The 10,909-nt window shown below is 59.1% G+C and overlaps 1 protein-coding gene across 2 annotated transcripts; it reads right to left on the reverse strand.

The window, feature by feature from the left end:
* Nucleotides 1-5,462: 5,462 nt before the first annotated feature.
* Nucleotides 5,463-9,529, reverse strand: REEP4 (receptor accessory protein 4). 2 transcript variants are annotated; one of them, XM_024747718.1, is made up of 9 exons: nucleotides 9,479-9,529; nucleotides 9,009-9,106; nucleotides 8,126-8,198; nucleotides 7,656-7,732; nucleotides 7,444-7,564; nucleotides 6,914-7,027; nucleotides 6,362-6,497; nucleotides 6,042-6,196; nucleotides 5,463-5,948 (listed from the first exon to the last, which is right to left on the reverse strand). In XM_024747718.1, the coding sequence occupies exons 2-9, from the start codon at nucleotides 9,038-9,040 to the stop codon at nucleotides 5,883-5,885; spliced, it is 774 nt and encodes a 257-aa protein (XP_024603486.1). In that variant the 5' UTR covers nucleotides 9,041-9,106; nucleotides 9,479-9,529; the 3' UTR covers nucleotides 5,463-5,882. The 2 variants fall into 2 exon arrangements, with proteins under 2 accessions (XP_024603486.1, XP_024603485.1); XM_024747717.1 differs by lacking the exons at nucleotides 9,009-9,106; nucleotides 9,479-9,529 and having other exon boundaries at nucleotides 5,677-5,948; nucleotides 8,126-8,986.
* Nucleotides 9,530-10,909: the final 1,380 nt, after the last annotated feature.

The following is a 10,909-nucleotide window of genomic DNA, read 5'->3' on the forward strand; positions in this document are numbered from 1 at the left end:
AGGATACGGATGGAGGGCTGGGGTGTGCCTGCAGTCCCCCATCTGTGTCCCTCTGGCAGCCAAAACTTGTGGGAGATTCCAGGGGGAGATTCCTGCGGCTTGAGGCCTAGAAGAGGCTGGGCAGGGCAGGGTGGGAGCCTGGGCTGTCCAGGCCCTGAGGGGATGGAGACAGCCCCAGGGGAGTGGGACAGACACCTCCCCCCACCCCCTTTGCCAAGTCTCCCTTGCCAGATCACTGTCTCTGGACTAGACCAGGACTCTCAGGACAGGCTCCTAAAATGCCCAGGGGGTCGTGGGGGGGATTGGGGTGGTGGGGGAAGGAACCCCTTTCCACCCTCGCCCAGCTCCCCATCCTGCTCTACAGCCCATGCCACAGGCCCACGGAGCCCTTGTAGCCAGCTGTTCTGTGCCTGAGGACAGAGCAGATCTGAGGAGCCACACAAAGACACAAACAGAAGGAAAGCCACGCAACGTGTGGACGCGGTGCCGGATCCGTGGACACAGGCGAGCTGACCAGCACCCCCAGACTCGCGTGGGTCCGCTCCGGCCCCGCAACGACCCCTCAAGAGCACTGACACACACACGCTGATACACACGTTCCCACTGACACGCGCAGCAGCACTCCTGAGCCAGCTGCCCTCACGCTGTCCCCAGAGCCCCTTACCTGGGCAAAGCACAAGTGCCCTTCGGGCGGAGCAGCCCCCTGCCCAGGGGAGGGCAGCAGGCGGGGGCGGGGAAAGGAGCCCCGGAGAGTCAGGCCAAGCTGCCACTAATCCGGGCAGGGAGAGGGGGGGCACCCACACGTCAGAGCGGGGACTGCCGGGTGGAGGGCATCTGAGGACATCCCCTCCCACACACGCGGCCGTCTGGGCACCTAGCCCTACTTCCCCAGCCCCTCCATCCTTCAGACAGCTGAGGCTGGCCTCCCCCCACCCCACCCCCATCCTTGTGGCAACGCCTGGGGCGAGGGCATGGGGGAGGGGGGAATACCGGGGAGAATTCTCCCAGGACCTGGGGAGAGGGGCAGAGGCAGGGAAGTGTGGAGATGCTTCTGGAGCCAGGAGGAAGCTCCGCGGCAGATGCCCCCTCCCCTCTCACCCACCCACCCACATCTCTGACCTAGTTCCTCTTCTCAGTCTGCACCTCACCAATGCCCCTTCTCCTTCCGCCCAACCTTCCCTCCCCTGCAATCCAGCCACCCTGGTAGAGAAAGCTACCTCATTCCGCCCTGGGCTCAGGACCTTCTGCCTAGTAACCCAGCTCTGGCCCCCGGGAATTCCTAAGCAGTGGGCCTCACCCTCCTGCCGGGGCTTCTACGCCTACCCAGCTATAGGGCATCCCAGTCCCTGATGCTGGGCGGGAGACAAGGGGGCGAGAGCCGGAGTGCTCACCTCCTCAACCCCTTAAAGGGTGGGGCAGTGCCAGTCATGACGCCCCAACTCAGCCTGGGCCAGGGCTGTGTTGAAACAAGAGGCTAACCACACTGCTGCCGCCCAGAGTGGGAGCGAAAAATGCAGCAGTGGGGCTAGTGCGCCTGGAGGCCAGAGTGGGGAAGGGGGACCGGGACCGGGAGGGGCCGAAGAGGTAGGGAAAGAGAGGAGCCACCAGAAAGGTCCAAGGGACAGCTGGGCTGTGGGGCGGAGGGAGAAGGGAGGGCTGGGAATGAGGGTCCACCTGCTCCTGGGAACTCGGAGGCAATGGGGGCATCCCTCAGAAGCAGGCAAGATGGATGGCGAGGGCAGAGCGAGCGCAAATCAGGCAGGGCTGGTACCTGGGCCAAGCAAAGGTGCGTGCTTCCAAGGTACTAGCCTAGGCTCTTCATCTCCCTACCAGTGCCCGGCGTGATTCTGCCTGGGAAGACAGTGGGCACACTGGTGAGTAATAGAAGGTGGGGGGCCGTGGGTAGGCCAGAGCAAGGCCTAACCTTCCCCTAGGAGCCAGGCCAGAGAGGGCATGGGCTGGGCCAGTAACCCCATGCAGAGGGAGATGGTGCTGGGCAGATGTGTCAGTGATTCTCAGAGGGACAGGGCAGGCTCTGAGGGAAGCCCAGCCCACACCCAATGCCCCAGTCCCGGGATCACATGTGCTTGTCCAGAACTTGGAATTCTCCTTGCCCCTTCCCTTCTGGCCCCAGGATGTCTTGGAATCCAAACAACTGCAGCAGACATTCGCCAAACATGTGTTACAGAGACCTGGGCATTTTCAAGGCTCTGTGATGGCCACCAAGGAGATGCAGGGTACAAAGATGAATGTACAAAGTCATCCCCGGCCTCAAAGAGCTTCTGCTCACTTGGTCCATGTTCTTTTACCAGCAAACATTCCCTGAAGCACCTTAGGTGTCAGGCCCTGTGCTGGGCACTGCAGGTAACGATTGGAGTCGGGCATGTTAACAAACGTTAACAAGGTGCTTCCAGTCCCAGCCTGGAAAAATCAGGGGAGCATCACAGAGGGGGTGATGTTTAGCTCAGAAATGAGGGAATAAGTACTTCACCACGTACTACAATATTTCACTTGGTCTAAACCACCATTTGCTCCAGGCCAGGATACAAAAGTAGGACGCACATCTATTCATTATGAAGTCACAATGTGGTGGGGAGGGAAATACGATGTGCTCAAGGCAAAAATAGAAGTCCATGCAAGCACAGAGACAGCGTGGTCTAGGTGAGCAATCAACCCCAAGGGCAAAGGGAAGGTTACAGAGGGGGCTTCCTGGAGGAGGTGATGTCTGAGTGGGGTTCAGAGGGCAAATAGGAATAGGACAGAGTGTTGGGGGACCGGAGAAGAGCATGGAGACACGAGAGAGTCCAGACTGATGAGGTGGGGAGCAAGAAGCAGTTGGGGCCTAGGGGAGTCTGGTTGGCCAGGGAGCGGAGGGAGCGGAGGGGGCGACGGGCACATGAGCACAGCCCACGGCATCGTGCCCCCAGGACAGGGTGAGTGGGCCAGAGGTCAGGAGCCTCAGGATCCTCAGGAGGGGTTGGAGTCAGGGGAGGATTCTTGGAGAAAGCAGATCACGAAGGAAGGCCGCGTCGGCCTGGATGGAAGACTCTTGGGAGCACAGGAGATACATGCAGTGCAGCAAAGGCCTGGAGGCCAATGTTGGAATGAAAGTGATGCGTTCTGCAGATAGAAATAGGAGCAGCGGGGCAGCCGGGCTAGCCAGGAGGGTGGGGCTAAGATAGCCATCAGGGACCATCTCTAATTCAGCCCCGGGGCCCAAGTGACCCTGCCTGTCACTGTAAGGCCCCATCCAAGGAATGAGGGCTGGTGAAGCCCCAGCTCCCAGGAAAACTCCCTCACCGGCCGGCACCTTCAGGCCTCCCCCAGCTGCTCCCCACTTTCAGTTTTTATCTCATTTTGTCCATTTATCATACACTCCTCTGTTTTTCTCTCTCGGTTCAGGGGTGTGGATTCTGCCATTCCACCCCCACCAAGGCGACTTCTGGACAGACTTGCATCAGGAGATGGGGCCCTGACCCACAGGCGGCACAATCATGGGCAAGTTGCTTCACCTCTCCAAGTCTCAGTTCTTCCATCTGTAAAATGGCTATAACCCCGACCTGACAGGCTTGACAGGAGGATTTAAGGAAATCATCTATTTATAATGCCCAACACGAGGTCAGACAAACAATCAATGTTTCTTTATAAATGTATTTATTTTTGCCTGCGTTGGGTCTTTGTTGCTGCGCACGGGCTTTCTCTAGTTGAGATGAGCAGGGGTTACTCTTCGTTGCGGTGCACAGGCTTCTCATTGCAGTGGCTTCTCTTGTTGCGGAGCACGGTCTCTAGGTGCGCGGGCTTCAGTAGTTGTGGCACGTGGGCTCAGTAGTTGTGGCTCACGGGCTCTAGAGCGCAGGTTCAGTAGCTGTGGCGCATAGGCTTAGTTGCTCCACAGCATGTGGGATCTTCCCGGACCAGGGCGCGAACCTGTGTCCCCTACATTGGCAGGCGGATTCTTAACCACTGCGCCACCAGGGAAGTCCCCAGAATCAATGTTGGATAACTGCTAGTTTCCTTCTCCTTGCCTCCCAGGCAAGAAACTTTCTCATTTACTCTAGTTCTGCACAGTGGTTAAGTACACTGACTCTGGAGTCAGACTGCCTGGTTTCCAAGCCCAACTCTGCCACTTACTAGCTGTGTGACCTCGGGCAAATTACTTGCCCTCTCGGTGCCTGTTTTCCATTTGTGAAATGGAGATCATAATAATAGTATGTACCTCATGAGATTGTTGTGAGGATTAAATTAATATATGTCGGGGGCTCAGAGTAGCCCCTGCTGGGGCAGCCACATTCTAGGTGTTAGCTCTCACTTGACTTTGCATCCCCAGTTTCTTGAAACATGCCTGGTACCTGGGAGATGCTCAATAAAGATTTCTGAATGAATAAATGAAGAGATAAATCAACCCCATGATGCAAGGGAACACCAACATAGGAAGTCATTGAACACCAATCCATGAGGAGCTAAGCCACCCAGCAGATTAAGTACTTCTCCCAAATAAACTCGGATAATCCCCATGCCCAGAGTTAATCCACGCTCCTCAGGTCACTCCGGGTGACCACTCCATTTCCCCTCTTCCTACCCGACACTCTCACCCATCTCTTGACTTAATCGAAAGCGGGAAAGAAGAGGAGGCATGTGGGTGGGAGAGGGGAGCAGCGCAGGGACAGTACAGTAAGACCAGCATCCAGGGGCAGGAGAGGGCAGGGCTGGGCACTGGCTGCCCCAGGGATTAGAGTAGGGGATGGAGTGGAGCCAGCAAACAGCCTGGGTCTCAGAACAGAGGAGATTCGTGGATGGGACTGGCTGATGACCAATGACCACGAGCAGCAGGGAGGGCCTTTGGAGGCCGGGCCAGAGTCCTGCATCATCCCTCCAGCCAGCTAGCTGACAGGCCAGCCTCCAAGCCCCGCCCTCCTTGACCTGGAAGCTGGGGGCAGCCCAGACCCTGGCAGCTGCTGCCCTCTCACGGCCACTCCGCAGAGGTGCAAAGCTCCTGTCAACATAAGAGTTTACGAACTCAATGTACCGGGAGCTGCCTAGAGGCCTGGCAGGCCCTTGGAGGAAATCGGCCTCCCCAGCCCTAATCTTCCACACAGCTTTAGCTAATCCCCATGAGATTATCGTGCTGCCTGAGGTCCCTCCACACCTTCGCTCCCACTGGTTTCTACTTCCCGTCAAGGCCTGATCCCATCCCCTCTGGACTGCATTCTTAGACTCTGGACTGCCCCTCCGCGCCCCCCTCCCCGCCACTCTCCCATCCGTGTTCTCAGAGGTCCGCGAGAGCTTTCCATAATAGTACTTGCCGCATCACAGCGATTTGTCGATGGCTACCTGCCCTGGAACACTGGGCCCCTCTGGCAGTCTGTCTGGCCTTTCAGCACCAGGCCCAGACTGGCCTGGGGCAGGCTGTTTAATAACACGTGCTGTGAGGACCGGGACTACAAACCAGAAGGGACAGAGCCCTTTGACGCATTTATTTATCAAAACTTCCGCAAACCTGGCCTCATTCACCAACACAAACCATACAACCAGGACACACACTTGGCCTTGGAGAAGGCTTTGAAGTACTCGGAAGGACAGGAAGGAACGAACACAGCTGGGTGGGCTTTGGGTTTCGTTTTTCAGGGGTCTGGGGAGGGCTCTGGTTCCACACCTGGGAAGGTAGAGCGGCAAGGAAGACAATAAATAAAACCCTGAGCCCAGCCTGCTTTGGTGCATGATGGGTGCAGCCCCACACACGGCCCGTAACCGACAGCAAGAGTCAGGAGGGCAGCACCCGGGCAGCTGGTGCAGGCAGGCCAGATATGCAGCCAGAGGTCCCCTCCAAACAGTCCCAACGCCCTGCAGGGCACGAGGTAAGACTGGGCCAGGCTCCGTAGACCCTAGCCGTCCACGTCTGAAGGCGTGGTCTTTTTCCTCGTCCGAACCTTCAGGGAGCGCGAGGTGCCCTGTGGGGAGAGAGAGCAGGCACCCCGTGAGAGATCCGGGCTGAGGCGGCCACCAGGGCAGCTCACTCCCCTTGTGCCTTCCTCACCACTGACCTCCCGCACCAGCGGCTTCCTCTTGACCACACGAAGACTCTGGGTACGGCCCAGAGGCTTCTCTCGGGGCCGCACTGATGGCTGGGGGACCACTTCTGTGTCTGACCAACACTCATCCTCGGTGTCACTGTCCTGCAGGCCCCCTGACCGGTACCCTGTTGTGGAGGAGAGGGAGGCCGGGAGGCAAAGCTGGGCACGGACACAGTCTGAAGGCCTGGGGCCAGCTGAGCCAGGCTTTCCTCTGGCCCTGGCGGGAGCCACAGCTGGCCTGGAGGAAGCCATCCCTCTCGGGACAGCTCTGGCTTCCTCTGTCCACTCACCGATGGGTGGCCTGCGGTGGGGTACCTGGTCCTCCAGGTAGAGGGGATCCTGGTAGGTGGGGGCAGGGGCATCGGAGATGGTGCGCAGGTCCTGCATGGAGAAGCTCCGCAGCCTTCCGGCCAGTGCGCCCTGACTCTGCAAGAGAGTGGGATCCGCTGCACCACCTGACGGAGGGGGGCAGGGCTCCCGGCAGGAAGGGGCCTCAACCAGGGGAGCTGCCCAGGAAAATCAAGGCTGACCTGCAAGCAATCCCTGGGGCACAGGCCTCAGAACCGAAAGAAACATGGCAACCTCCTAGCCCTGTGCCTTTGTGGCGCCAGCAAGAAGGTAGGGCCTAGGGTCCAAGAGCAGCCACTCACGGTCAGTGTCAGAGCCAGGGAAGTCTGAACTTCCAGCTCTGTGCTCCTGCCAACACCCCACCTGTCACCTCTCGCCCCTGTTCCCCCGGCCTGGACAGCTGCGATCTCTCGGCTCCCTGACAGACAGCTGGACTCGCTCAAAAGGCCCTGGGGGTTGGGGTGGGGATGGGGGAGGGCTGGGGCCCAGGGCACCTTGGTGGCTGCCTGCACAGCAGCCGAGGCGGCAATGTTGAGGCCCCGCTTCCCAAAGCTGAGCACCGTCTCGTAGCTGCGCTCCTTGGCCTGCACGATGTAGGTGTCGATCTCCTGTGGACACGCGGGGGGGGGAAGAGAGCTCAGGCGCACAGCCCTAGTCACTCCTCTGTGGCCCAGAGAAATCACTGGGAGCCACGCCTCCCAGCCCACCCCACCCACAGAGCACAGGGCTCCCCATCCACTCACCGGATCCTACACCTCAACGATCGGCCGTGCTCCAGCCTCCCCCCACCATGCCCAAACCAACTTCCAGCTGGTGTTTCACACCCCCTAAAGGTCATTCACATGTGTCCCCATTTGATTTTCCCAGAAGAGGAGGAAGGCTAGGCTCTGTCAAGGCCCCATGGCTAAACAGCAGTAGGACTGGGATTAGAGCCTAGGTGTCCCCAGTGTCTTGAGCTGCAAGTCCAGGGCTCTTCGCCTCACACCCACTCCTACACTGCCCGCCCTGCCTCCCGCTGCGGTACCTTCTCATGGCGAGACAAGGATGGGTGGACGAACTTGCGGTAAAGCAGGCTGGCCCCCTTGGTATAGGGCGAAAGCAGCCACAGCACAAATGCCATCTTGATCTCGTAGTAGAAAGGGAACCTGTCAGAGCAGAGCGGGTAAGGTCCACAAGGGAGCCAGGCCAGGGAGGACCACCCCCTCCCCGCAGCCCACAGAACCCCAGTGCCCATACCAGGAAATAAAGATGTCTGTGAAGGTCTCCACTGCCATGAAGAGTGCAAAGACGATCCAGTACATCATCCACCGAACCTGGACGGGGAGGGGCGGGCAGAGAGGTCAGAGGCCAGCAGCTGCGCCTGCAGTGCCAAATCCCCTGTCCCGGGCTGACCCAGCCCCGAGATTCCAGAAAGCCCGTCCCACTGCATTCCCCTGGCACCTGGCTGGCCTTAGAAAGTTGCCTCTGAGAAGCTGCCACTCATTCCTGTACCCACCCCAACAGGCTGCACCCACAAGATCCTGCAAAGAATCCCAAGAGCCCATCCTCCATCCACACCCACTCTGCTCTAGGGTACGCCACCAGATTATACCCCTGGAGGAAAGGGAGGCCAGCTCAGACTCCCCCACCTCGCCAAATCCTACCACACCCCCAAGGCTGTGGTCCCCCCACCTGAACTGAGCCCTCCTGCCCACCCCCGCACTCACATATTCACGAATGTTCTTGGTCTTCACAGCCTTGTAGGAAGCATAAGTTGGGTACAGCATCCCAAACACCAGCCTGAAGAGCAGCCCCCAAAGCAGAGGGAGAGTGTGAGGGGCGCCACTCCCCACACCCCTGCCAGGTGGCGGCCTCCCTCGCACCCCACGTTCGAGGTGGCAGTGCCTGCCCTGTTCTTCCCGCTTGGCTTGCACGACCTGCACCTGAGTCAGTGCCCTGGAGGCCACCTCCCCACCCTGCTGTTTACAAACATCCCAAGCCTGCCCAGGCCTGCACGAGTGGCCCATGGGTGCATGATGCAGTGAGAGCACAGCCAGCCACTCCACAAAGTGAGTGGGAGGCAGGCTTCTGAGCCATGAGAGCACCAGGCTGTTCCCTCCCCTGGACGTGCAATCAGGCCCAGGGCCACCAGACCTGGCACTGCCAGGTTGCAGGCAAGGATATTCCAGCCAGGTGAGGAGTAGGACAGAGTGGGGAAGCTGGGGCCAGGATGGTGGGTCACGTGACTGACTGCTCAGATGGGAAGCCGGCACCTGGATTCTCTGCCCACAACGTGCCACATCCTGTGTTTGCCAAGGGGTGGCTGGCCGGCCTGTGGTCCTCCGTCCCACTCACCTGCCTGCAGTACGTGTGTGACTGCAGGGGGTCGCCATCAGCCAAGTAGGCTTGAGTGCGAGGTGACCAGCACACGGTGCCCAATGCCTTGTACAGGCCCGCAGGTCCCTTAAACCTTGCGGTGAATGTCGGAGGGAGGGGAAAGGTGTGACGTAGCTCAGAAAAGCCCCCTTTTCCACCAGACATTCCCAGCTTCCACCCCAGGTGTGGGCTGACATCCAGGGATAGAGAGGGTATTTGAGCGGCCATACTCACACCACCAGGCGACAGATCATCCAGGACACCATCCTGCAGTCTCGGGAGCGAAGGGAGATTCCGCCAGGAAGACGCCCAGAGGGACGCTCACGCCTGCGCTGGGATGGGATTAACAGTGGAGGTGTGGAAACCACAGGGGCGCTCGGGCTGCCCCTTGGTGGAGGCGGAGCCCACCGCCCACTGACTCCTCAGTGCTGGAAGCCTGAAGAATGGGGAGACCAGCGGGCCGGGTCAGGCAGGAACTGAGTTGGGAGCCGGTACCGGCCGGCACGCTCTTCCGCCCCGCCGCTCGGGCAGTTACGCTCCGACCCGCACTTCCTGCCCCGGAGAACCAGGCGTTCAGCCCTTGCCGGGGGCGCTGTGGGTCCCGAGCCAGAGGTGGCTGATCGCAGCCTGCGTTCGTGCGGGTACCCACGGCCCCAGTGTGCCAGGACACCTGCACCGTCCTCGGGGCGGAGTTTGCAACTCACTTGAAAGTTGCACGGAACTGGGCCCTGCCCAACCCCAGGTCTCCGGCGCGTGGCGCAGGCGCAGTGCGGCCGCGGAGGGGGCGGGGCGAGGTCAGGGAGGTGAGAGGCCTGCCCCTTAAAGTGGCGATGCGCCTCCGACTGGTGGATGGGGACCGTAGGTTGAGTAGCCCTCCGAATAGGAAAGATTTGAGGGTAGGAAGCGGAAACAGAAAGGTGCGGACTTCCCTAGTGGTACAGGGGTTAAGAGTCCGCCTACCAGTGCAGGGAACACAGGTTCAAGCCCTGGTCCGCGAAGATCCCACACGCCGCGGAGCAAGTAAGCCCGTACGACACAACTCCTGCGCTCAAGGGCCCGCGAGCCGCAACTACTAAAGCCCGCGTGCCTAGAGCCCGTGCTCCGTAACAAGAGAAGCCACCTCCGTGAGAAGCCCGCGCACCGCAACGAGGAGTAGCCGCCGCTCGCCACAACTGGAGAAAGCCCGCGCGCAGCAATGAAGACCCAATGCAGCCAAAAATAAATTAATTAAATAAATTTTTTTTAAAAAGTGCGACGGGGGAAGAAAGAAATGAAGGAAATCCGGAGTCCACTAGCTCTTCACTAGCTCTTCACTCACTTCACTTCACTCTTTTGCCTCGTTTTCTCCTTCTGTGAAATGGGAATGGGCATGAGATGGGTCGACGTCCCCCGTTAGAGGCTCAGGTGAGAACTAGAAGTAGGTTTGGCTGGGCACCAGCAAATCCGGGTCTTATAGAACTAGGTCGGGAGATCAGTAAGCGCCTCGAGCGCCTCAAAGATGCTGAGGTGACCTAGAGGGAAAGTGGGGAGGACGTGGAGGAGAGAGAACCTGAGGGACTCATCACCCCCATCCCGCTCACCCTGCTGAAGAGTGGGCTTCAGGGTTTGACTTCTCTCTGGGATACCTTTCCAGAGCCCACATCCTTGGGCAGGGATTTGAAAGATTCTGGGTGGAGTCCCCAGCCCCCCATGTCTTCTCTCCCAAAAGTTTGAAATCCCACCTATTTCCGAGAGTCAAGAACACAGATATCCCTGAGACCTTAACAGTATCAACGACTGCCATTTTGTAGTGCATTTTTGAGCGCAGAGACTTGATCTTTACAAAGATCCTTTTTTTTTTTTTTTACCATTTAGGAAATAGGCTCAATGGTGGAAAGTAACTTGCCCAACGGCACCTGATGGCGAACGATAAATAAGTGCTTAGAGGGCTTCCCTGGTGGCGCAGTGGTTGGGAGTCCGCCTGCCGATGCAGGGGATGCGGGTTCGTGTCCCGGTCCGGGAAGATCCCACATGCCGCGGAGCGGCTGGGCCCGTGAGCCATGGCCGCTGAGCCTGCGCTCCGCAGCGGGAGAGACCACAACAGTGAGAGGCCCGTGTACCACAAAAAGAAAAAAAATGCTTAGATTAATCAGTCT

The sequence above is a fragment of the Neophocaena asiaeorientalis genome, unplaced genomic scaffold (assembly GCF_003031525.2).
Source record: "Neophocaena asiaeorientalis asiaeorientalis breed wild unplaced genomic scaffold, Neophocaena_asiaeorientalis_V1.1 scaffold429, whole genome shotgun sequence".
Lineage (NCBI taxonomy): Eukaryota > Metazoa > Chordata > Mammalia > Artiodactyla > Phocoenidae > Neophocaena > Neophocaena asiaeorientalis.

Bases quoted from the DNA above. Each gene is read 5' to 3' on its own strand.
- REEP4 (XM_024747717.1), bottom strand. From the start codon at position 8,425: ATGGGCCACTCGTGCAGGCCTGGGCAGGCTTGGGATGTTTGTAAACAG. The intron at 7,565-7,655 runs GTATGGGCACTG...CTGCTCTGACAG, and splicing joins ACAGACATCTTTATTTCCTG to GTTCCCTTTCTACTACGAGA. The intron at 6,197-6,361 runs GTGAGTGGACAG...CCTCCACAACAG, and splicing joins CCACCGCAGGCCACCCATCG to GGTACCGGTCAGGGGGCCTG.